The sequence below is a fragment of the Myotis brandtii genome, unplaced genomic scaffold, assembly GCF_000412655.1.
Source record: "Myotis brandtii unplaced genomic scaffold, ASM41265v1 scaffold4, whole genome shotgun sequence".
NCBI lineage: Eukaryota > Metazoa > Chordata > Mammalia > Chiroptera > Vespertilionidae > Myotis > Myotis brandtii.
Genome location: NW_005365371.1, coordinates 3,979,349 through 4,006,327, shown reverse-complemented (window position 1 = coordinate 4,006,327; position 26,979 = coordinate 3,979,349). Strand labels below are relative to the sequence as shown.

Below are 26,979 nucleotides of genomic sequence, written 5' to 3'. Positions count from 1 at the left end.
GCCCCCCTTTTCCTCTTTGGGGTCTGGGGGTCCACGTTGGCTTCCCCGGGCTTCTGTGCCCGCGAGGCCCGCGTCGCCGACTCCACCGTAACGCAGGGAGCTTCCCCGGCCGAGCCAGCCACTCCCTCCTCCGGCGCCCCCGGCCGAGTTGGACCTTCGTCCCTTACCTTCGGCAGCCACGGCGGTCCTTTCCTGGTTAGGTTCTCATCGGAACGTGTGACCCGGCGTGTGCTCGGAAAGTAAGGCCGCCACTTTTGAACGTCCCTCTCCCAACGTTTGGGTAACTACGAAGAGCTACATTCTTTTGGTCAAAATGTGGCCTTTCCCAGGCTCCCCTTCAAACTAAACGATTGATTGATTGGTAAGAGGATTCAAGCGGAGGGTTCTTATTTAATTAGACCTTCCGACGGGAGAAGGACTGGGAGACGTCATTGTAGAGGGCTTCGTGGAAGGGGAGGAACTTAAGCGTTATTTGGTCATACTGTTTTCTTCGTTGAAAACTTTACAAAAGGTCTTCTGACAACTTTTAAATATTATTCAGTAAGAGAAAATAATAGCTATCACTCTACTAGGGTCCTTGATACGGGTTTTTATGGAATTCTCAAATAACTCTATGAGGTCATAATTACGATAACAGGGCTCATACATTTCCTTAGTAGTCGGTGCTACTGTCTTTATGTCGTAAGAAATCTTTCCTGAAACTCCCTTGCTGTGTATAATCTATTTCTTGCCTGCCAGTAAAAATAAAGGGACTAGTTGCGTTCCCTTCTTTCTAGGTTTTTTTTTTTCTTCTCCAACACTCTTAGTGACCCAGATTCTTTTCATTCTTGCTATTGCCAATGGCACAGCTCTTTAGTCATGTTGGCTGCTAACCAGCTTCTCCACATCAAGAGCAACTTTGGAAACCCCAAGCATGTGAAGAGAAGCTGACCTATACTTACCACAGTGATAATGACTATGTGGTAGCGTAACCTCAGTCTTCGGGGTTTGGCTCGTTTTTCAGCTCTCAACCATAGGACATCCGAGGAGGAAGACCAGCATTTCTCTGGGAAGACGCTTAATTTTCTTTTAAATCTTCAAGGATACCCGGAATTGATACATCTGAGAAGGGGGCAAAGAAGCAGGCCGAATAACAGTTTTAAAGGCACAGATACTTGGAAAGGACAACTGGGGTGTATGGCGGTATGACTGGAGCAGAGTGTTTAGAGTAGAGATCACTCAGTTGTTAAAGATGTTACCCTTTTATCCTGTTTTTTACAGTGTAGGTGAAGTTGAGCCTTTCAAGGCCCTCATCAGGCGATTCTGATTCATGCAAATCTTTCACTTGCTCATACCACTCACTGAGAACAGCGAGGTGTGGCGGAGCCTGTGCGCCCGCAGCCTGGCCGAGGAGGCTTTGCGCACGGACATCCTCTGCAACCTGCCCGGCTACAAGGCCAAGGTGTGGGAGCTCACGGCCACGCCGCTGCCCCCAGCCCCGCGCTCAGCGCTTCTCATCTCAGCTTGAGTCAGGCGCCTGGCTTCACTATCCCTCCCGCCTTCCAGGGCACCACACTCTGGATTCTAGTCCACTCAATGAGGTAACTTGTGTGTGGCAGAGTACCTCCCAGGTGGCCCAAGTAGAATTTCAAAATAGGAAAAGATTTTCTTGACCATGCCTCCTTTTCTTTATACAAATCTTTCACTTGCTCATACCACTCCTGACCATGTCCCGTTCTTCATGTTTAGTATTCTCTCTGGTTGTTCAGAACTGCCAACTTTTGCACTCCACCCTTTCTAAAAATGCTCGCAGAGTACCCCACCTTTCCCAACCCACTCTATGATCTCATTAGGTGTTGGAAGGAATCTATTATCTAATTAAAGTAATTCACAATGGGATATGATTAGTTGTTGTGCTTGACCCTTTAGGCATCTGTGTATGAGAGGTTTGTTGACTTGAAACCTCAATATGGGGATAGTGGCACTTAACCTATTTCTGGTGGGCTTTCCAGTCCTCATAAGAGAATAACAAGAAACAGTAGCTTGAAAACTTCTTTCTGAAAGATTGTTTTGATTCAATGCAGATTTAATTACATTTTTTCCCACTGCCTTTTACTATAGCAGTTTGATTGTTTAAAACTTTTTGATGGTGAACTTTGGGTATGTGTCAAATAATAAATTTTAATCTTGCAGACTAAGTAAAGTAATTTTGGGGACTCTGGTTGAGTTATGGATCAGTACTCTGCGTGATAAATGTTGATTGATTAAAATCAAAAGCCTCCAGTGTATGAATTTCTGGGGCTTTTCCAACTCTTTTTTAACATTCCCTGTATTAGGTCTCTCTTTTTGTCTTTCTAACTAGCTACGTAATCAGTAAATATTATCCATGTGATATAGAGATTATAAAAAACAAATTGAACTTTTTAAAATTCTTTATTGTTTAAAGTATTACATAAGTCTTCTTTTTCCCCCATTGACCTCTCCCTGGCCACTCTCACCCCCCAGCACATGCCCTCATCCCCCTACTATCTGTGTCCATTGGTTGTGCTCAGATGCATGCTTGCAAGTCCTTTGGTTGATCTCTTACCCCCTCACCTGCCCTGCCTTCCCTCTTAGGTTGGACGGTCTGTTCAATGGTTCTATGTCTCTGGCTCTATTTTTTCATCGGTTTATTTTGTTCATTATATTCCACAAATGAGGGAGATCACGTGATATTTATCTTTCTTCGACTGGCTTATTTTGTTTAGCACAATGCTCTCCAGGTCCATCCATGCTGTTGCAAATGGTAAGAGTTCCTTCTTTTTTTATAGCAGCGTAGTATTCCATTGTGTAGATGCACTACAACATTTTTATCCACTCATCTGCTAATGGGCACTTAGGCTGTTTCCAAATCTTAGCTATTGTAAATTGTGCTGATATGAACATAGGGTTGCATATATCCTTTCTGATTGGTGTTTCTGTTTTTTTTTATCCACATCCTTGCCAGCACTTGTCCTTTGTTGATTTTTGATGATAGCCATTCTGACAGGTATAAGATGCTACATCATTATCATTTTTATTTGCATCGCTCGGATGATTACTGACTCTGAGCATGTTTTCATATGTTTCTGGGCCTTCTGAATGTCCTCTTTTGAAAGTGTCTATTTAGGTCCTTTGCCCGTTTTTTGATTGGATTGTTTATCTACCTTTTGTGAAGTTGTATGAGTTCCCTATAAATTTTGGAGATTAAACCCTTATCGGAGATAACCTTGGCAAATATGTTCTCCCATGCAGTGGGCTTTCTTGTTTTGTTGATGGTTTCTTTTGCTCTGCAGAAGCTTTTTATTTTGATGTAGTCCCATTTATGTATTTTCTCCTTAGTTTCCATTGTCCTAGGAACTGTACTAGTAAAGATATTGCTACAACATATGTCTGTTATTTTGCTGCCTTTGGATTCTTCTGAGATTTTTATGTTTCCTGTCTTACGTTTAAGTCCTTTATCCATTTTGAGTTTATTTTTGTGTATGGTGTAAGTTGGTGGTCTAGTTTTTTGTTTTTTGTTTTTTGTTTTTTTGCATGTATCTGTCCAGTTTCCCCAACACCATTTATTGAAGAAACTGTCTTGACTCCATTGTATGCTCTTGCCTCCTTTGTCAAATATTAATTGAGCATAATGGCTTTGGTAGATTTCTGGGTTCTCTATTCTGTTTCATTGATCTATATGTCTGTTCTTGTGCCAGTACCAGGCAGTTTTGAGAACAGTGGCTTTGTAATATAGCTTGATAGCTGGTATTGTGATCCCTCCAACTTTGTTCTTCTTTCTCAGGATTGCTGCGGCTATCCGGGGTCTTTTTTTATTTTAGATGAATTTTTGGAGAGTTTGTTCTAGATCTGTGAAATATGCCATTGGTATTTTAATGGGGATTGCATTAAATCTATAGATTGTTTTGGGTAGTATGGACATTTTAATGAAGTTGATTCTATCAGTCCATGAATAAAGTCTATTCTTCCATTTGTTTATGTTTTCCTCTATATATTCTTTCAACATCCTGTAGTTTTCTAAGTACAGGTCTTTTACCTCCTTAGTTAAGTTTATTTCTAAGTATCTTAATTCTTTTGTTGCAATGGTAAATGGGATTGTTTTTTAGTTTCTCTTTCTGTGAGTTCATTATTGGTGTATAAAAAGGCCATAGTTTTCTGGGTGTTAATTTTGTATCCTGCTACGTTGCCAAATTCATTTATTAGGTCTGGTAGTTTTTTGATGGAGTCTTTGGGGTTTTCTATGTATATCATGTCATCTACGAATAAGGACAATTTTACTTCTTCTTTTCCAATTTGGAGGCCTTTTATTTCTTCTTGTCTGATCGCTATGTCTAGCACTTCCAGTGCTATGTTGAACAAGAGTGGTGAAAGTGGTCATCCCTGTCTTGTTCCTGTTCTTAGGAGAAATGGTTTTATTTTTTGCCCATTGAGTATGATGTTGGCTATAGCTTTGTCATATAAGGATTTTATTGTGTTGAGGTATGACCTCTCTATTCCCACTTTGCTGAGATTTTTTTTTATCAAGAAAGGGTGTCAGATTTTGTCAAATGCTTTTTCTGCATCAATTGATATGATTATGTGATTTTTCTCTCTCAATTTGTTTATGTGATTTATCACGTTTATTGATTTGCAGATAGTGAACCAGCCTTGCATCCCTGGAATACTTCCCACTTGGTCATGGTATATGATCTTTCTAATGTAATGCAGGTTCCAATTTGCTCGAATTTTGTTGAGGAAATTAGCATCTATGTTCATCAGGGATATTGGCCTGTAATTCTCTTTCTTTGTAGTGTCTTTATCTCGTTTTGGGATTAGGGTAGTGGTGGCTTCATAGGAAGAGTTTGGAAGTGTGTCTTCCTCTTGAATTTTTTAAAAAATATTTTTATGTTTTTATTGATTTCAGAGAGGAAGGAAGAGAGAGAGAGAGTTAGAAAGATCCATGATGAGAGAGAATCATGGATTGGCTGCCTTCTGCAAGTTCCCCACTGGGGATCGAGCCCACAACCTGGGCATGTGCCCTTGACTAGAATCAAACCTGGGACCTATCCACTGAGCCAAACCGGCCAGGGATTGAATTTTTTTGAATAGTCTGAGAAGGATAGGTTTTAGTTCTTCTTTGAATGTTTGGTAAACTCCCCTATGAAGCCGTCTGGACCAGGGCTTTTGTTTGCTGGAAGTTTTTTGATTACTGTTTCAATTTCATCCATAGTTATTGATCTGCTCAGATTTTTTTATTCTTCCTGGTTGAGTTTTGGAAGCTTGTAATTTTCTAAGACTATGTACATTTCGTCTAGGTTGTCTGGTTAGTTGGAGTAACAGTTGTTAGTAGTATTTTTTTCTTATAATCTTTTGTATGTCTGTGGAGTCAGTTGTTACTTTACCTCTTTCATTTCTGATTTTGTTTATTTGGGTCCCCTCTCTTTGTTTCTTGGTGAGCCTGGCTAGAGGTTCATCAGTCTTGTTTATCCTTTCAACGAACCAGTTCTTGGTTTTACCGATCTTTTGTATTGGTGTGTTGTGGGTTTTTTGGTTTTGTTTGTTTGTTTGTTTTTGGTCTCTATGTCATTTATTTCCGCTCTGATCTTATTTCCTTCCTTCTGCTTACTCTGGGCTTTTCTTGTTGCTCTCTTTCTCATTCTTTAAGTTGTAGGGTTAGACAATTTATTACCATTTTTTTCTGTTTGTTGAGGTAGGCCTGTAAAACTATGAACTTTCCTCTCAGGACTGATTTCACTGTGTCCCATAAATTTTGGATTGTTGTGTTTTCAATGTCATTTCTTTCCAGGATGCTTTTTATTTCTTATTTGGTAAACCAATCTTTGTTTAATAGCATGCTGTTTAGCCTCCAAGTGTTTGATTTTTTTCCGTTATTTTATTGTAGTCCATTTCTAATTTTATGCCATTGTGATCTGAGAAGATGCTTGATATGATTTCTACCTTCTTGAATTTGAAGAGACTTTGCCTGTGTCCTAATATATGGTATATCTTTGAAAATGTCCCATGTGCACCCAAGAAAATGTATATTCTGTAGCTTTGGGGTGAAATGTTCTGAAGATGTTGATTAGTTCCACCTGATCTAGTGAGTCATTTAGGATTGCTGTTTCTTTGCTGATTTTATGTTTAGAGTATTTATTCAGTGGTGTCAATGGGGTATTAAAGTTCCCTACTATGATTATATTGCTGTCGATCTTTCCATTGATAGCTTCCAGAAGTTTTTTTATGTATTTGGGTGCTCCTGTATTGGGTGCATATGTTTACCAGAGTTATATCCTCTTGTTGAGAGTTATATCCTCTTGTTGAATTGCTTCCATTAGTATTATGAAGTGGCCCTACTATCTCAACATGGTCTTCACTTTGAGGTCTGTTTTGTCAGATATAAGTATTGCTACCCCAGCTTTTTTTTTTTTTTTTTTTTTTTTTCATTTCCATTTCCATTTGCCTGAAAATTTTTTCCCATCCCTTCACTATCAGTCTGTATGAGTCTTGTTCTGAGGTGGGTCTCTTGTAGACAGCAAATATATGGGTCATGTTTTCTTACCCATTCAGCTATCTGTGTCTTTTGATTGGGACATCTAATCCACTTAAGTTTAAGGTTATTGATAGGTACTTGTTTGTCACCATTTTATTCTTTATGCCTATGTAACTTCTTCCCTTTCTATTTCTTCTTTTTATATCAGTCCCTTTAGCATTTCTTGCATTGCTGGAATTGGTGGTAATAAACTCCCTTAGCCCTTTTTTGTCCATGAAGCTCCTGATTTCACCTGGAATTTTGAATGGTAGCCTTACTAGGTATAATATTCTTGGATTCAGTCCCTTGCTTTGTATCACTTTGTATATTTCATTACATTCCCTTCTGGCCAGATGTGTTTCTGTTGAGAAACCAGTTGATAGTCTAATGCAGTGATGGCAAACCTATGACAAGTGTGTCAGAGGTGACACTCGAACTCATTTTTTTGGTTGATTTTTCTTTGTTAAATGGCATTTAAATATCCTATCTAATAAAAGACAAAAAGGGAATTGACTGTATCTTCGCTACGCCTCCCATTGGCTAATCAGCGTGATATGCAAATTAACCGCCGACAAAGAAGGCGGCTAATTTTGCATACTGCAGGCAGGGCAGGACAGCGCCATCCCGCCTGCCCTGCCGCCATCCTGGCCTGCTATTTGCCACCCGGGGCGGTGGGGTGGGACAGCGCCATCCAGCCTACCCTGCCGCCATCCGGGCCTGCCATCTGCCACCTGGGGAGCGGACCTAAGCCAGCAGGTGGTTATCTCCCGAGGGGTCCCAGACTGTGAGAGGGCACAAGTGGGGCTGAGGGACACCCCACCACCACCAGTGCACAAATTTTTGTGCACCGGGCCTCTAGTATAAAATAAATATCAAAAATATAAGTCTTTGTTTTACTATGGTTGCAAATATCAAAAAATTTCTATATGTGACACGGCACCAGAGTTAAGTTAGGGTTTTTCAAAATGCTGACATGCCAAGCTCAAAAGGTTCGCCATCACTGGTCTAATGGGAGATCCCTTGTAGGTAACCTTTTGTCTCTCTGGCAGCCTTTAAAATTCTTACTTTGTATTGATGTTTGCCAATTCAGTTATGCTGTGTTTTGTTGTCAGTCTTTTTTGGGTTCATCTTGTTTGGTATACTGTGTGCTTCTTGGACGTGTGTGGCTTTTTTCCCAACATCAGGGAAGTTTTCTGTCATTATTTCTTCAAACAGGTTTTCTATTCCTTGCTCAGCTTCCTCTCCTTCTGACACCCCTATTATGTGGATGTTACTTCATTTTGTGTTGTCCCAAAGCTCCCTTAGGCTCTCGTCCTGCTTTTTAAGTTTTCTTTGCAGTTGCTGCTCTGCTTGGGTGGTTTAACTTGCTGTCTTCTAACTCACTGATGAGGTCCTCAGCTTCTTCTAGTCCAGCAGTCGCCACTGGTGGTCCATGAGGTCCTAAAGGTTGGCGACCGCTATATCTAGTCTGCTTTTGAAACTTTCCATTGTGTTCTTTATTGCATCATTTCCTCTTGATTCTTCATTTCGCCTTGATTCTTACATATGTTGTTGAATTTGTCTTCCATCCTTTTCAGTGTCCTTATAACCATTGCTCTGAATTCTTTCTCTGACAACCTGCTTGCCTCCATTTTGTTTATTTCCTTTTCTGGTGATTCCTCCTTTTCTTTCAAATGGGGGTGGTTTCTTTGTCTCCCCATTTTTGCTGTTCCTTTGTGATTGTTTCTAGGTATTAGATCAAACTGCCATGCCACCCAGATTTTTTGTTTGTCTTATATAGTAGATGTTTTGTGGGACCCAGTGGTGCAATCCGATCTTCTGGGCTGGGTAATCTAGGGGTGCCCCCTACTTGGGATATTTGGGTTCTCTTGGTGTAGTTGGGTCTTGAGTGTTATTGTGCCATTCATGGATGGAGTCTCCTCGCAGGGTTTCAGGTTATGAGGCTCACTCTCTACCACATTTACCGAACAGCACAAAATACAACTTGACAAGTCACAACACAAAGAGAACAAAACACAAATGTACTCACAAAACCAATAACCCCAATATAAGTGACCACCAGAGAAAAGAGAATTAGGAGAGAGAAAAGAGAGCAAAAATGATATTTTGAGCCGAAACCGGTTTGGCTCAGTGGATAGAGCGTCGGCCTGCGGACTCAAGGGTCCCAGGTTCAATTCCAGTCAAGGGCATGTACCTGGGTTGCGGGCACATCCCCAGTGGGAGGTGTGCAGGAGGCGGCTGATCGATGGTTCTCTCTCATCGATGTTTCTAGCTCTCTGTCTCTCTTCCTTCCTCTCTGTCAAAAATCAATAAAATATATTTTTTTAAAAAAATGATATTTTGATAAGAAGAAAAAGGTAAGAGAAAAGAAAGAGAAGAAAAATGAAGAAAAAACATATAGCAGAAAAAATACCACAAAATAAATAGATGAACAAAAAAATGCAAACAAACACCCAGAAAAAAGGGGGTGGGGCAGAATCTGTAGAAGCAGAGCTTATATACAGAAAGTAAGATTAAGGAATTGAATGAATAGGGGAAGGACCTCAGTTCAGTATAAAGGAGGTAGAAAGAGAATGAGTGAATAAGAAGAAAAGAAATGTAAAAATATTTAAATAAAAAGATAAAACAAAAAAATAATTTTTTAAAATTTATCTTTGTCCATTTTGGGAAAAGAAGAATAGAGGAGAGAGCCGGTAGGCTTGAGTTTAGTGAGTGATACTAATTAAACAATTAGAAGAAGAAGAGAGCAAGAGAGGAGAGGGAAAACAAGCATAAAAAATTGGCAAAGAAAGAAAATAGTAGGGTACATGGACTTGGAGCAGAGGAGAGGAAATTAGATATATGAGTAAGCCAACAGAGACCACAGTAATAACACGTCAATAAAGCAGATAAAGAAGATCAATTTAACAAGGGGTGAAAGGAAAGAGAAGCTAAAGCGGGGCAGGAGAAGAGAAAACAGGATGTAAAAGGAGAAGTAAAGAAGAAAAGGGTGGGAAAAAAAGATAAAATAATAGAAATAGAATGAAGAAAAAATAAAGAAAATAAAAAATATCCTATATAGCCCTGGCCAGTTTGGCTCAGTGGATGGAGCGTTGGCCTGTGGACTGGAGGGTCCCGGGTTCGGTTCTGGTCAAGGGCACATGCCCAGGTTGCGGACTCGGTCCCTGGTGGGGGGTGTGCAGGAGGCAGCCGGTCAATGGTTCTCTCTCATCACTGATGTTTCTGTCTCTCTTTCCCTCTCCCTTCCTCTCTGAAATCAATCGATAAAAATATATTATATATATTTCCTATATAATAAAAGGGTAATGTGCAAATTGACCCTGACAGCAGAATGACTGGAAATGACTGGTCACTATGACACACACTGACCAGCAGGGGACAGACGCTCAATGCAGGAGCTGCCCCCTGGTGGTCAGTGCTCTCCCACAGGGGGAGCTCTGCTCAGCCACAAGCCAGGCTGAAGACTGCCAGCACAGCGGTGGAGGCGGGAGAGGCTCCTGCCTCCTCAGCAGTGCTAAGGATGTCCGGCCGCAGCTTGGGCCTGCTCCCTGCTGGCAAGTGGACATCCCCCAAGGGCTCCCGGGCTGCCAGAGGGATGTCTGACTTCCAGCTTAGGCCTGATCCCCTGGGGAGCGGGCCTAAGCCAGCAGGTGGACATCCCCCGAGGGGTCCCAGACTGCGAGAGGGCACAGGCTGGACTGAGGGACCCCCCCCCCCAAGTGCACAAATTTTTGTGCACTGGGCCTCTAGTATTTTTAATAAAAGATAAAGTTAAAAAGTGAAGTGTCATTTGTTTCAGCCAAGTTTTAATGCCCCATGGGGGCTGGTTTAAGACCCCACTCTTCTGTCTGCCACTTCTCAGTTTCCTGTTAGGTAGTCAGCACGAAGTTCCAGGCAATCCACCACTCCTCTGTTTGTGTCTGTCTCCACAGCCTTGGCTGGAAGCAGGTGGGACTAATCTGCCCACTTTGTCTGTCTGCCTGCTATCAATCTTAATCTCTCAAGTGTCTGTTTCTGACAGTGCTATAGGTGGGCAGGGTGCTGTATCGCTTTCCAGCCCAGACCCTGAGGGCTCCTCAGGACTATTCAGAGTTTTTGTGTCCTTTGTACAGCTCTGGGTGTGGCTGTATTAGCTGTCTTGAGGCTGCTGAGAGGGGCTGACTCTTCAGGAGAAAAATGGCTGCTTAGGTCCAGAGGGTCAAGAATGTTTCAGTGCCAGATTTCTGGTTACCTCTCCCCAACTGCTCTCCTCCACCACCTCTCCCCAGACTCCACAAATCCGCACCTCCACCTGCACCACAGCCACGGGTTAGTGTTTGTATTTGAAAGGTCCTATGCACTGGGTTCAATGAATAAAAGCAAAAACAAAACAGGCAACACACCGTGGAACTGCTAGGGCAGCTCTTCAGGCCACCTTTCTGGACTCAGCCTCTTGCGCCTGTGGACTTAGATCTGGAATCCCCTGCTGCCAGCAGTCCTGTGGACTTCCTTTCCACAGTTGGATGTTACACCTTTCCCCAAGGGACACAGACTTGGTACTGGGCAGCTTCCTTCTGACCCTCTTGGCTTGGTGGTCTCACGACTCTCTCCAACCCAGGTCTGCAATCCTACCATTCTCCAGGTGTCCTCTGCCCTTCCCGGCTGTGAATTGTCTCACCAGCTGTGTCTAATTAGCCAATTCCGGTGGATGTTATTCGATTTAGATGCTCCTTCTGTCTGCTCCTGGATAAGACTTGGGACACATCTGCCTATGTGGTGCCATTTTTCCCTCCAATCAGCATTCAAGTTAAACTTTTTTTACTCTGGTGCATAGAGGTTAAATAAAGTATAGCTGACCTTAGTCTTACGAGATTAGTAGACTGAGAGTTACTACTGGTTCTATTATGGAAAAATTTACAAGAGCTATGTTGTTGCCCACAATAATCCCTTTTTTTAAATTTTTTAGCACGTTTTTTAAAAAAATATGTTTTAAGTGACTTCAGAGAGAGGAAGGGAGAGAGAGATAGAAACATCAATGATGAGAATCATCAATCAGCTGGGCAATAATCCTGTTAATGCAAAATCCATTTATTGCATTGCCTGACCTCACACTTTGACATGGAGCTTAACCAAATCTGTTTTTTAAATTGAATTAATCTTTTCTAGAAAAGAATTGAATTGTATTAGGAAGAAAACTTGCTAAAACTTTTGTCTCTCCAGTTGGCATTTACTTAAGTCCCCTGTGCAAAAAAACCCTGCCTCATTTGTATCTTGGAGAAAACCTAAAATTCCAGCAGCGATCTAAAATCATATGCACACAAAATCTTAAAGCTGCCTTACCTGTATGGCTCAGTAGTTGAGCATGGATGGATCCATGAGCCAGGAGGTCACGATTCAATTCCTGGTGGGGACAAATGCAGGGCTTGGAGCTTGATCCCCAGTAGGGGGCGTGCAGAAGGCAGCTATTCAATGATTCTCATCATTGATGTTTCTATCCCTGCCTTTCCCTTCCTCTCTGAAATCAATAAAAATGTTAAATTATAAAATAAAAATAATCCTAAAGCTGTAGAGGACAGATTTCTAGACTTTAATGTTAATACACCATAAAAAAATTAAAACTCAAGTGTCGGCAGCCTCTGACGGAGTATGAGGCCTCCATCTTCAGCGCTGAGAAGGACAAAGTCAACTGTTCATTTTATTTCAAAATTGGAGCATGTCGTCATGGAGACAGATGCTCTCGGTTGCATAATAAACCAACCTTTAGCCAGACCATTGCCCTCTTGAACATTTACCGTAACCCTCAAAACTCTTCCCAGTCTGCTGATGGTTTGCGCTGTGCTGTGATGATGAGTTTTTTGAGGAGGTTTTCACATAAATGGAGAAGTACGGAGAGGTGGAGATGAATATCTGTGATAATCTTGGAGATCACCTCTTGGAAACGTGTTTTGCCGTGAAGAAGATGCGGAGAAAGCTGTGATTGACTTGAACAGCTGCTGCTGGTTCAGCGGGCAGCCCATCTAAGCCGAGCTTTCCCCCGTGACCGACTTTTGGGAAGCCTGTTGCCACCAATATGAAATGGGAGAGGGTACACGAGGCAGCTTCTGCAACTTGATGCATCCGAAGCACATTTCCAGAGAGCTGCAGTGGGAGCTATATGGGCACCGGCGCAAGAAGCATTTCAAGGTCCCAGGAGTGTAGCTCTTGATCTAGAGACCATGGTTGCGGCAAAGGTGGTGGGGGACGGGAGCGTGACAGGAGGCGGTTAAGGGATCGTGAGAGATCTGGGTGATTCTGAGCCAAGCCATTTTTACCCTATGTCTGCCAGAAAGTGTTGTAATTGATTGACCAAACCAGTTCATAATGGGGATTTTTTTATATATGTTTTTATTGATTTGGGAGAGGAAGGGAGAAGGAGAGACAGATAGAAACATCAATGATAAGAGAGAATCATTGATCGGCTGTTTCTTGCACGCCCCCTACTGGGGATCAAGCCCGCAACCCAGGCATGTGCCCTTGGCCGGAATCGAACCTGGGACCCTTCAGTCTGCAGGCTGACACTCTATCCACTGAGCCAAGCTGGCTAGGGCCATAATGGGAATTTAAAAAAAAAAAAAAAAAATTGAGAAAACAAAGATGAGTTTCTGAATAAAATTTGTAGTGATACAGTAAAAAAAAAAAAAAAATTGAGAAAACAAAGAGTTTCTGAATAAAATTTGTAGTGATACAGTAAAAAAAATAAAACTCTAACTTACGAAATAAATGACCAAAACTCTAAAATTCATTACAGAATTTTAAACAAAATTATACGTAACTTAAATGGCCTTTTCAATGGCTAATTCAAATTTCATATTTTAAGGTAGGATATTGACTTTATTATATAAGTTCATAATCACCACAGAGAACAGTTCCTAATCCTAAATATTAATATCTTTCATTTTTAATTACAATAAGTGTCCTCTGGTTTATCAGGAACATTTGGCAAGAGCCTTTGTTATGTTAGAAAGTTATTTAACTAGTATTTCAATACTTGTCAGCAAAAATCAAACCACCCAAGATTCCTTAGCTTTACCTCCTTCTGAGTCATTTTCTCTCCCAAACCTCTCCATTAAAATGGAATTGCATCTATCTGTTTAATTAGTTTAATCTGTATATTGAGTGCTTCCACTGAGATTTTTAAAAATGTATCTTTTTGTCTTTTTCCCATTTTGTCATTTTTATGAAAATTGCTTTATCTGATTTTGTAATGTTTCTATTAACTTTGATGACTGATTAGTGGTTTTTTGCAGTCTAGTTAGTGATTTCTGTGTGTGTGTGTGTGTGTGTGTGTGTGACCAAAAATAGGAGGGAACATACTTTGTGTTGGGAATAGAAGCTTTATGCAGATTGCCAGATTATTTTAAGTGAATTTTCAAAGCAATATTAGGAAATTTATCTGTGTACCATTGGATAAAATTGAGGTGTCAAACCTGAAAATACAAAGCAACTATGGCAATTTTTCACTAGGTAAATTCTACCTTGGCTTGTGAAATGAAAAATTAAATTTGTCCAAATTTGTTTGTTTCCTCTTATTTGACCGATAGAGATGTATAAATTGCCCTGATTTCCTTTTTTGCTTTGCCCATGGGCAATTACAGCAGGGAAGTATGTGGCAATTCCAGTTTATAGATTGGGGTGCCTCGTATATCAGGAACCTAAATTTTGTATATAGGTACTACTATTGTATAAGTGCGAGTAGGTAATAATGTGATTAAAAATTTGTCAGTATGAAACCTGTGGACAAAAGGGGCCACATGCTAATTTGACAAGCTCAGGGAAGGCCTGCATGGCAATCTTGCAAACTCAAAGACCTAAAGTAAACCACAAAGGATGGTCTGAAATTAAACTTTGATTAAAGGCAGTTATGGTAGGTAGTCACCTCCTAGGCCAGTATCTTCCCTGACAAGGTCAATCTTTAACTGAGCTTATGGTCTTTTTGCATCTACAATAACATATTGAAATGTCAGAGTAGCTTGTAACTTCCCTTTTTTCTGGACCCATCTGGGCACAACCAAATGCCCTGGGTGCTGGGACAGATACCACAAATTCCTTCATTGTTATCATGTTAATTGTTGACTGTTAACTATCCTGTACCCACCTAAGTAAAAGAAGTATGTGTCTATCATTTTACTCTTTATCCAATCCCAGACTTCCCCCCTCCTTTGCTTTCTCTCCCTCTCTAATCTATCACCAATGGTTTCATGTAAACCACCTACGTCTCCTCCTTTGATTGCAGTGTATAAAATGGATGAAAAACCGCCATTCTTCTTGAAATATTAATGTTTATTGCGTATAACATTATTATATTTAAAATTGTTTTTCTTGAAAATAAATTTTAAAAAGCCATTACCCAGAGCATGATCCCAGGCCATTGAGATTCTGCTTACTGGCAGTTGTCAATTGTTGACAATTTGGCTCAAGTAAACTCACAAAAATTCTTTACAGGTTTGAATGTTTTTACATTAATAAACTGACAACCAATGGGTCCAGGCTGCCTGTATTTAAGCAGAGACAGGGTTGAATCATATATGAGCATTTTTAGTCCAATAATGCTGGCAGTATGGGAGAGCAGCAGGTTATCCACAAAATCTGCTCTGAAACCCCCCATAGCCAGCTGCTTATATTGGGTAGGACAAAGATTACATGGGGAAGTAGGCAAAAGGAGTAAGAATGGGTATGCAAAATGGGTATTACAGGTATGGGGAAGTAGGCATTGTGTGCTGGGAGGGACTCCATTGTTTGGGCAACCTGGTTGTTAATCCTTCCATGATAATAGGCAGTTACTGAATGAGTCTGTTCTGCATTCCAAGGTTGACTCCCAGGTTCCTGGGTGTGCACTACTCCCAGCCAGATTAGAATGTCCTTTCTTTAATCAGAACAAGGCAATCAGAACATATTTAATATAATAAAAGGGTAATATGCAAATCGACCGAACGGCAGAACGAGCGAGTGCTGATCAGCCACAGGCCAGGCTGATGGCTGGTGAGTGCTGCGGCAGTGGTGGGAGCGTATCCTGCCTCGGCGGCAGTTGGACATCCCCTGAGGGCTCCCAGACTGGGAAATGATGCAGGCCAGGCTGAGTGACCCCCCCCTCCCCCCCCCCCACCGCCCCGGGTGCATGAATGTCATGCACCAGGCCTCTAGTGTTTAATATTTCTTATAACTATTGCTAGTTCCCAATATTCTATTTTTGCCCCTAACAAGTACCTTTAAAAGCAATAATGAATTAGTATCTTTTAGTCATTTTCTGTACTTTAAAGAATACTAATAAGCCCAGCTGGCATGGCTCACTGGTTGAGCATTGACCTATGAACCAGGAGGTCATGGTTCAATTCCCAGTCAGGGCATATGCCTAGGTTGCGGGCTCAATCCCAGGTGTGGGGCATGCAGGATGTTTCTATATCTCCTCCTCCCTCTCTAAAATTAGTAAAAATATGGGGAAAAAATACTAACAAGTAAACTGTTTTTAATTAAGTTTTTAAATAAATTTTGTAAAATTTCTATTGATTTTTTAAAATTATTTTATTTGTTTATTTTTAGAGAGAGAGAAACATCAAATGTTGTTCCACTTAGTTATCCATTCATTGGTTGGTTGATTTTTTTTAATTAAATATATTTTTATTTCAGAGAGGCAGGGAGAGAGAGCTTGAAACATCAATGATAAGAGAGAATCACTGATTGGCAGGCTGCCTCCTGCACACCCCCCACTGGGGACCAAGGCGGCAACCCGGCCTTGTGCCCTGACCAGGAATTGAACCATGACCTGGTTCATAGGTTGACACTCAACCATTGAGCCACACAGGGTGGGCTATTGGTTGATTCTTGTATGTGCCCTGACCAGGAATGGAACTCTCAAACTTGGCATACTGGGACAACGCTCTAACCAACTGAACTACCCAGCCAAGGCCTGGTCTTCATTATTTATTTAAAAGTTTAGTATCCCTTGATATTGGGTCCCTGTACAAATTTTAAGGGCCAGGAGACTTTGGGGAAATTATTGAACATTTCTGAAACTTAGTTTTATCCTATCTGATAATAGACAAACATGGTAATTGACCATACCTTCGCTACACCTCCCATTGGCTAATCAGCGTGATATGCAAATTAACCCAACCAAGATGGCGGCCGGCAGCCACAGAACTAGAGTGAGCAGGAGGCTTGCTTGCTCCAGTGATGGAAGAAGCCAAGGTTCCCCGCCTGCCATGGCCAGGCTCTGAGCTCCGAAAGCAACAAAGTTTCAATTATAGAAGCTAAACAAACCCCAGATACCTGCTTTCAGCCGGCCGTGGCCACGGAGCTGGAGTGAGCAGGAGCCGGCTCTCAGCTCCAGTGACGGCAACAAAGTTTCAATTATAGAAGGTTGGGGGTGACCAGGCTGGCAGGGGAGGGCAGTTAGGGGTGACCAGGCTGGCAGGGAAGGGCAGTTGGGGGGACCAGGCCTGCAAGGGAAGGCAGTTGGGGGCAACCAGGCCGGCAGGGAAGGGCAGATGGGGGTGACCAGGCTGGCAGGGGAGGGCAGTTAGCAGCAACCGGGTCACCAGGGGAGGGCAGTTGGGGGTGATTGGGCCAGCAGGGGAGGGCAGTTGGGGGCAATTGGGCCAGCAGGGGAGCAGTTAGGCGTCAATCAGGCTGGCAGGGGAGTGGTTAGGGGGTGATTAGACTGGCAGGCAGAAGCGGTTAGGTGCAATCAAGCAGGCAGGCAGGCGAGTGATTGGGAGCCAGCAGTCCCAGATTGTGAGAGGGATGTCCGACTGCCGGTTTAGGCCCGATCCCACAAGAATTGGGCCTAAACCAGCAGTCAGACATTCCCCGAGGGGTCCCAGAATGGAGAGGGTGCAGGCTGGGCTGAGGGACTCCCACCCCCAGTGCACAAATTTTATGCACCGGGCCTCTAGTTATCTATAAAATGGAATAATGCCAAGCAGAAAGGTTTCAAGAATAAAAGTAAATAATCTATTAATTTAGTCTCTGGTGCTAAGACCTAGGGGTCTGCATTTCTAACCAATTTCCCAAATGATGATTGGTGTAGTACAGGTTCTCAATTTCTAACATGCATCAGAATAATCTGGGGGGCTTGTTAAACATATAGCTGGGCCCCAACTCCAGTTTGTGATTCAGTGGGCCTCAGGTGAGGTCTGACAATTTTTATTTCTAACAAGTTCCTAGGTGATACTGATGCTGCTAGTCTGGAGGCCACTTTGACCAGCTTAATAAAAATGCAAAAAGGGATAATGGTAATTGTTGAGCACTCATTATTTACCAGGCACTATTTTATGTGCTTTACATAGATTACTTCATTTAATTCTCTCTGATTCTATGAAATGGGTGTTATCATTATTATCATTATCCCCATTTTTATAGAGAAGGAAAGTGAGTCACAGAGAAGAGGTTCTGTAACTTGCCCAAAGTCATCTAGCTAGAGACTAACCCAGGGACTCTAGTTCCAGAGCACACTCTCTAAAACATTATTCTGATAAAAAATATCACCTGATGGTTGTGCAGCCCTCTCTTAAAAAGAATTTTTCCTAATTTAAAATAAATATATTTAGTGTTTATTCTTATGTGAGCCTCACACCAAAGGCTGGAGAACCAGGCTTACTTGGGTTCCTGGTTGCAAGGGAAGCCCATTTCAGCATGTTCTAGCCTGGTGTGCCCACAATCCTGTGTTCAACTAGGCTTTTGTAGACTTCATCTTCAATTTTCTTTTTGTTGTTGAGTTGTTTAGATGTCTTAAAAATATTTAAATGAAATATTACTTATTGCATTTGTCTCCGACCATTAAGTTCTTAAGTAAAATATGACATTATATTTTTTCCTCCTTCACAGTCTTCTCAGCCATTATGGCTGTCAAGTGGATTGGTGGACATTCTTCTCCTATTCTCTGCCTGAATGCAAGTTCAGAAGGGCTAGTGGCTTCTGGAGCAGAGGGTGGAGATCTCATGGCTTGGGGTGAAGATGGGACTCCATTGGGACATACACGCTTTGAAGGGGCCAATGACGTTACCTGTGTCTTATTCTCTCCCTCCTGCCCCACCAAACTCTATGCCTCGCATGGAGAAACTATTAGCATACTGGATGTCAGATCCCTCAAAGGTTCCCTGGACCATTTTCATGTGAATGAAGAAGAAATCAATTGCCTTTCATTGAATGAAACTGAAAACCTGCTGGCTTCTGCTGATGACTCTGGAGCAATCAAAATCCTAGACTTGGAAAATAAGAAAGTTAGCAGATCGCTGAAGAGACATTCCAACATCTGTTCTTCTGTGGCTTTTCGGCCTCAAAGGCCTCAGAGCCTGGTGTCATGTGGACTGGATATGCAGGTGATGCTTTGCAAAGAATACTTGGGTAATTTCTAAATGGGATTTGTTAGCAGAATCAAATTGATCAGACTAAATATATCTTTGATTTTTTTTATTTTCTACTAACATGAGCCATAAGCTTTACTTCTAACGCATGTTTTATGCTAACTTGACAAAGCCTGTTAGATTTTATTCACAAAGTAATCATTAATTCTTTAGTCTTTTCTCTGTGTTTTAATTCCTAGTATCTGAGAATTCAAATATTTGATTCTAAACATTTTTTAAAAGGGGGGCATGCTGAAGGAAGAGTTCATCACCCACTTTCTAAAAAATAAAAGTTGGAGGGACTGGGTCTGTTGTTTTATTTTGTTTTTGTTTGGCCAGGGTGGATCTGTTGTTTACTTTAAAATTCTGGGGTGCATTGCCCAGCTGGTGTGGTTCAGTGGTTGAGCATTGACCTATGAACCAGGAGGGCACGGTTCAATTCCTGGTCAGGGAACATGCCCGGGTTGCAGGCTCTGTCCCCTGTAGGGGGTGTACAAGAGGCCCCAAATCAATGATTCTCATCATTGATGTTTCTCTCTCTCCCTCCCCCTTCCTCTCTGAAATCAATAAATTAATATATATTTTTTTTAATTCTGGAGTATGTTAATTGCATATTGTATATTGGTGGCCAGGTTTGGAGCATTATATTCATGCTGAGTTTTGAAAGGAACATCACAAATTAGCTCATATTCAGAGGAGAGTAGGTATATCTAGAAACCCCATTATGTCTGGAACTGTAGGTGTTTAAATTTTGGTTTTCATGAGGGGGAAAAGTGGAATATGCTGGTCTAAATAGAAGTCATAGGGAAGCAGATTTTTGGTTTAATTAAAGAAAACACTCTCACCCTGACATGTGTTGTTCAGGTACACTGAAAGGTGTCGGTTCCCCGGTAGGGGACTTATGGGAGGCAGCTGATCAATGTTCTCTGTGTTCTCTCTCGTTCTCTCTCTCTTTCTCTCTCTCTCCCCCCCTACCACCCCTCCCCCCACTTCTTCTCTAAAATTAGTACAAGCATGTCCTCAGGTGAGGATTGGAAAAAAAAAACAATGCTTTCAAATAGCCAAATAGCTTGAACTTTCCCATGGCAGATGTGCTTTCTCTTGAGAGTAAATCTCATATCACTGGAATGAGAATAATCATGGCTTCTTTTTGGTGAGCACTTAGTACTTGCCAGTGTTTTACATATACAGTGGGGCCTTGACTTACGAATGTCCCGACTAACGAGTTTTTCGAGATACGAGCCGTCTCTGGGCCGATTTTTTGCTTTGAGTTGCGAGCTAAAATTTGGGTTACGAGCCAGCTTCAGATACCCCACCGCTAGTTGGCGCAGCAACCGTCACAGTGAACACCACAACATCAGCCCAGCATCACGTGTCTCACTCGTTCACTGTTGATTTGACATACAAGTAATTTGAGTTACTAGTTCCGTCACGGAACGAATTAAACTCGTAAGTCAAGGCCCCACTGTATTAGCTTTCATTCTAATTATGCCCTGCTAGATAGCTATTTCTTTTTTAATTTTTTTATTGCTTAAAGTATTACAAAGGGTATTACATATGTGTCCTTTTTTCCCCCGCCCTTGACAATCCCCTGGCCTCCCCTACCCCCCAGTGTCTTATGTCCATTGGTTATGCTTATATGCATGCATACAAGTCCTTCGGTTGATCTCTTACCCCCCTCCCTCCTGCCCCCCAACCCTCCCCAGCCTTCCCGCTGCAGTTTGACAATCTGTTTGAGGCAGCTCTGCCTCTGTATCTATTATTGTTCAAAAGTTTATAATGGTCTCTATTATCCATGATAGCTATTCTTTTTTATACATGAGGAAACAGATTCAAATTTAGTGTGCACACAGCTGTATGAATTGGGATTCGAACTGCAATCTCTCTGGCTCCAAAGCCTATATTTTATCTGCATGATATTTCAAGCAGAATACCATGAATAATGTGGTAAAAAACGTTTTTGGTTTGGGAACACATCACTTCCAGAAAAAGAACCATTGTTTATTAAATGACCTATATGCCAACCACTATTCTAGGCATTTCATCTACTTTTTCAACTATATGCAGTATCTTTCTTCTGAGACTCTGTGACTCTGTTAATCACATCAAATATTTTGTCTTTCCACCTTCTTGGCCAGTGATCTTTGCTACTCCCTCCTCTACCTTCCTCACCCCTTCAGAATTTAGAAATAGATGAAGCTGATTTTTGTTTTCATTGTGACTGCCACTTTCCCTCTCTCAGGCTACTGGCATTTAGTAGGCAGAATCAGTGGATGTCCTGCATTGCTGGGATAGTCCCTAAATACTGAAGAATTGTCCTACCCAAAATACCTATTTAGAATTATTCTAAACTTATTGGCACAGTGAGTCTATAACCTCTAAAGTCTTTTTCTACTCTAGGTCTTTTTTATTTTTTAAAAAATATTTTTACTGATTTTTAGAGAGAGGAAGGGAGAGGGGGAGAGAGAGAAACATTGATGTGAGAGGATCGAGCCTGAAACCTGGGCATGTGCCCTGACTGGGAATTGAACCAGCAGTCTTTTGCTGCAAGGGATGATGTCCAATCCACTGAGCCACACTGGCTGGGGCTCTACTCCTAGGTCTTGATCAAGCCCTTTAAGACCTACGATTTTCTACTGTAGTGGTGATAATCTTCCTACTTGGTTGTGCAGAAAGATCTACACAACCAGGTGGATATCTGTTTTAAGTAGGCAGATTATACAGTGTCTCTTCGACTAGTCCTCTTATCAGTTTTCAATCACTGGTTCATTATTTAATTACTAGGCATGGCAATAATGCAAAATGACCTGTATTCTTCAGATTAGAAAAGAAATGGGCATCCAGAATTTGCCATTTGCATCCTGTTCTAGGTAGGAAGCTTTAGTAACGGCAACTGCTAGAGACCAGTATAAGAAATAAATATTTTATGACAAGAAGGCATAGGTCCTTGCTTGACTGCTAAGAATTGTTAAAAGTTCACTGTAGATTACCTTTTACACTGGTTGTGATATAGCAATAGCAGCTAAGACAACGCAACCATGCTTTTAAGAAATTATTTCCTTACTGAAGGTGAAACTCTAATTTCTTCCACAAATTACCTTTTATTACCTTTATACTTTAAGAATATCCAGCCTATAGGGGAGTCTAAGAATCCTATATAATAAAAGGCTAATATGCAAATTGGCCAAACAGCAGAACGACTGGTTGCTATGATGCGCACTGACCACCAGGGGGGCAGATGCTCAACGCAGGAGCTGCCCCCTGGTGGTCAGTGTGCTCCCAAAGGGAGAGCACTGCTCAGCCAGAAGCCAGGCTCATGGCTGGTGAGCGAAGCGGCAGTGGTGGGCCTAAGCCATCAGTCAGACATCCCCTGAGGGCTCCTAGACTGTGAGAGGGTGCAGGCCGGGCTGAGGGACCCCCCTGAGTGCATGAATTTAGTGCACTGGGCCTCTAGTATAGTTATAATATTGGGAGGAAGTTCTTATCAGATTAATTTTGAGTTATTTCTCTCTGAGCAAATGTATTTTATCTCAAGGCAGAAATTTAATTACTACCACTCACAGTAGATATGTTCAACACACCTATCCTTGTTATTATAGAAATTATAAAAATTATATCTTTTGATTTAGATAGGTTTAAGTAATTAGGCAAAGCATACTCAGAGAGTCATAGATTTATTTATTTATTTAACTCTCCAACCCCATGCTCTCCCAAAGGAAGAGAAGAACGGTCATCAATGGGCAATAGCATTGCAAAAGCAACACCAAAAGCCAGCTTCACACTCAGGAGAGAACACTGCACCTCCTCCTCGTGGTTTCAGGTGTTCCACATGTTCAGAGAAACTTCTCTAATAACAAACTGTAGAAATGATCCCTGAAAGTATAGTCTTGAGAGTCCAAACTGTGATTAATTAAGACACTTGAGACCACTTAGTTTTATATTAAATAGATGCAAATAATAATTATAGTGTATGTGAAGGTATATAGAATAACATTAAATAGGCATGCTCGCCATCCAGGAGCACTGGGAGTATGTTCCAGTCTTTCCCTTCCCCCTCTTCTTCCCTTACAGGATCCTCTCTTCTCTCAGTGGCGTGTATCTCCCAACTCTAGGGGACCCCATGAGACTTGGAACTACAGGAACAATGGGCAGCAGCAGCTTGTCCCAGGCTAACCCCCCAAACCTGTCTCCAAAGCCCCTTTTTCTCTGACTTTCCAGTGAGCCAAGCAGCCCCACCTAGGCTCATTTCTTTCCTATAACATTTCTAGAGAACCAAAGCAGCCCCACCTAGGCTCTCTCCTAATGCTGCTTCTATCCAAGGCCCTCCCTTGTTTCACTGTCCCCAGCTTTAATAACGTACTGTACTCTAAAAGTCAAAAGGAAAAAAAAAAGAATGAAATAGTTTTTTCTTTGGAAACCTGAAACCATCATATATTTCTATAGTATACATGACTCTTCCCCCCTCTTCCCCCTTCTTCCCCTCTTCCCCTCTCCCCCCCAATATCCACACCTGGAAAGGTTGTTCTTTTTTCTGGAGTTTGAAAGGTCATTAGTACTAACACAAGGATCAGGATGATGGAGGAGACTTTTTTTCCTTTAAAATTAATCTTTACACTTGATTTTAGCCAAAAGGCTGAGAAGTGATAAATGAATCTCTTATGTGGAAAGAAATGGTTTTTGTAGGGGAAGAAATAGTGTGTGTGTGTGTGTGTTTTTATTGTAGGAGGAGAAATTTTTGAGCAGGGTCACTTTGATATGATTGCATTCACTTCTAAACATTGGCCAGTTGTCCACTTTCTCTCCCTTTTAATGTTTTATAGGATTACTAGAGGCCCAGTGCATGAAATTCTTGCGGGGGGGAGGGCATCCCTCAGCCAAGCCTGCACCCTCTCCAATCCGGGATCCCTCGGGGGATGTCTGACTGTGGGTTTAGGCCCGATCCCTGGGACATCCTTCTCACAATCTGGGACCACTGGCTCCTAACTGCTCACCTGCCTGCCTGCCTGATCACCCCTAACTACCCCCTCTGCCAGCCTGATCACCCCTAACTGCCTCTGCCTACCAGCCTGATCGCCCCTTACTGCGCCCCCCCCCACCGGCCTGGTCGCCCCAACTGCTCCCTCCCTCTGGCCGGCCTGGTCACCCCTAACTGCACCCCCATTGGCCTGGTCGCCCCCTATATGCCCCCCCCTGCGGGCTTGGTCACCCCATACAGCCTGCTGCTCGGTCCTTTGGTCACCCCTCACTAACCTCCCTGCTGTCCTGGTCACCCCACACAGCCTGTTCGGTCGTCCGTTTGGTTGTGATGGTTGCTTGGGCTTTTATATATATAAACTAGGGGCCCGGTGCACAAAAATTTGTGCATTCGGGGAGGGCGTCCCTCACTAACCCCCCTGCCAGCCTAGTTGCCCCATGCAGCCTGCTGTTTGTTACTGTTACTGTGACAGTGTCCTGGCAATTTGCATATTCCTCTATTATTAGTATAGATAACCTCCAGACTTTTTTTTTTTTTTTTAACCCCCAAACTCTTGTATTTTTTTTTTTCTTCATTATCTCTAGTTCTCCTACTTAGGTGATACAGCTTGAACAGGTGGTTGAGAAATTGTAAAACACCTTGGAATCTTTAGCAGTTAGGAAGAACAAAGAAATATGAAGAGAATGTACAGACAGGAACAATTTGGGAATCTTCAATACTTGGAAATGATTCTTGAATTGGTAGAAACTGGGATGGTTATTAACACATATAGATGATTTAGTTAATACAAAAATGTTTAAGCTGCTGAAAACACTTTGGGTATAGTTCATGTTTGGATGTCTTAGGAGGACAATAAATATAATCCAGATATTATGGGGCCTGTGTGAGAAAGAACTTGGGGTAACTGCCAGTACAGTTAAGCTAGCAGATTCTGGAATGTTTATTTTCCTGTGTTCAGGGTGGGGTTTTTTGTTTTTGTTTTTGTTGTTGGTTGTTTTGTGTTAATGTGTTTTATTTATTTATTTATTTTTTTATCGATTTCAGAGAGGAAGGGAGAGGGAGAGAGAGAAACATCAATGATGAGAGAGAATCACCAATCTGCTGCTATTCGTGATTGGACACCCACTCGCCTTAGCAACCTTCCTGTTAATTGCTTTTATAAGTCTTTCTCTTTCTTTAATACTCGCCCGAGGATATTTTTCCCTTTTTTTTTGGTTTTTTTTTTAGAGAGAGAGAGATTATTTTGACATCAAGTTTTAGTACTCATTTTTTGTTATATTTTCTGATTTTTTTTTTATTTTACTTAAAGTTATTTTATTAGTCTGTTGGCTTCACCCTAATAGCAATTACTGTCCACTTAGTATAATGTTATAAATCCAATCCAAAAGGATTTTCAGTTCTTTTCCTACAAGAAGCAGAAAATAAATGTTACTCTATTTCATTTATTTGGAAAGTAGACTTGATGGAAGTTAATCTTGCGTAGAAAACCAAATTCTTAATATCAGCAGTAGTAATCTTATCAATTCAGATCTATGGTTTTGACTATATCTAAACAAAGTCTTGCTTACCCTACTATCCATTTTAAATTGTGAGTCATAATTCAGGGATACTACTAGATGGTAAAATAAAGCTGTATATTCTCTCTAAAAGTATTAAAAATATTTTCCTTTTCAATTTGGTTACTGCAGTGAGAAAACAAATCACTATTGAGTGAAATCAATTCACAAAGCTTATTGTTTCATTTTAATTAGCACTTCATTTAAATAAATTTAGTAGGTCTGAGATCGTGGTAGGGAACAGCAAAAAGCCAAATATACCAAGATGTCAAATTATTCAACATATAGGTTTGGAATTTCTGCTCTTTTCCAGGTATTATACTAAGCATTAGCAAAGATGTATTAAATCTCCAAAAACTGACAAACTATTAATGTTAGTTAATAGAATAGGAATTAAATATGGGAAAGAGAAAAGCGGGCTGGAATAGTTAGGAAAGCCTGCTTACAGAGACAGGGACTTGAGCTAAGCCCCTAGAATGGATAATTTGGGTAATGGGAAAGGAAAGGAAAACATTCCAGATACAAATTATTGCAGTGATAATCCAGATAGTTTATTTTGTTGATTTTTACTTGTAACCAGCATAGACTAAGATTAATAAATTCCATAATCTTTAATTTTATTTGCAGAGAGGGTAGAATGACCTAAAGAAAACTGGCATCTGCTTAATAATTTGGATTACATTTTAATAGTCTTATTAATCGAAAGTTATTCAGGACCTTGTTTTCTAAATTCTATCGTACTGCCCATTGGCATTCTAGTTTTGGCACCAGGGTAGCATTCCACTGCCATTTTGTAGTGCCCTCTAAATTTTTTCTTAATATTGCTGGAAATATATTCTACTAATCAATCTCAGACTATTTTGATGATTTTATTAGAAGCAGAATAAGCATAGTAGTTTAGCAAGATGGCTAGAACTTTATTTGACTGTGTAACATCCTTTTGTTTAAAGGTGATGCTGTGGAACCTTCAGAAAGCCCGGCCACTCTGGATTACAAATTTACAGGAGGATGAAACAGAAGAACTGGAGAGCCCACAGTCACTGGGTCAGCTTTTAAATCCTGCTCTCGCCCATTCTGTGTCTGTGGCATCATGTGGCAATATCTTTAGTTGTGGTGCAGAAGATGGAAAGATTCGAATCTTTAGGGTAATGGGAGTCAAGTGTGAACAGGAATTGGGATTTAAGGGCCACACTTTGGGAGTATCCCAGGTCTGCTTTCTGCCAGAATCTTATTTGCTGCTTACTGGAGGGAATGATGGGAAGGTAATGATGTGGGATGTAAGCAGTGAAGTTGAGAAAAAACAGAAGAGTCCTACAAAACATACCCACAGGAAAAGCACTAAAAGGGCTACTTATACCAACCAGGGTGGAAACACTAATACTTCAGTAACACATGAAGAACAGGGCAAAATTTTACCAAAGCTAAGTATTGAACATGGAGAAAAAGTGAACTGGCTCTTGAGTACAAAAATAAAGGGTTGCCAAAATATATTAGTAGCTGATCAAACTAGTTGTATATCTGTGTATCCCTTAAATGAATTTTAAATCCAATAAAAACATTTGAATAACTGCAGTCAACTTT

At 41.3% G+C, this 26,979-nt stretch overlaps 2 protein-coding genes and 1 pseudogene across 5 annotated transcripts in view; 2 read left to right on the top strand and 1 right to left on the bottom strand.

Annotated features, from left to right (window-relative positions):
* The window catches only part of FBXO45 (F-box protein 45), a 22,419-nt gene extending 21,009 nt beyond the window's left edge, over window positions 1-1,410 (bottom strand). The window contains exon 1 of the mRNA XM_005873222.2: window positions 1,335-1,410. Within this exon, the coding sequence (XP_005873284.1) occupies window positions 1,335-1,410 (76 nt within the window). The remainder of the gene's footprint in view (window positions 1-1,334) is intronic.
* WDR53 (WD repeat domain 53) lies at window positions 7-26,979 on the top strand. Of its 4 annotated transcripts, XM_014545294.1 has the most exons (4): window positions 7-239; window positions 1,261-1,441; window positions 18,350-18,843; window positions 26,349-26,979. In XM_014545294.1, the coding sequence occupies exons 3-4, from the start codon at window positions 18,364-18,366 to the stop codon at window positions 26,940-26,942; spliced, it is 1,074 nt and encodes a 357-aa protein (XP_014400780.1). In that variant the 5' UTR covers window positions 7-239; window positions 1,261-1,441; window positions 18,350-18,363; the 3' UTR covers window positions 26,943-26,979. The 4 variants fall into 4 exon arrangements, with proteins under 4 accessions (XP_014400780.1, XP_005873224.1, XP_014400779.1 ...); XM_005873162.2 differs by lacking the exon at window positions 1,261-1,441; XM_014545293.1 differs by lacking the exon at window positions 1,261-1,441 and having other exon boundaries at window positions 7-280.
* Window positions 12,100-12,906, top strand: LOC102247957 (annotated as a pseudogene).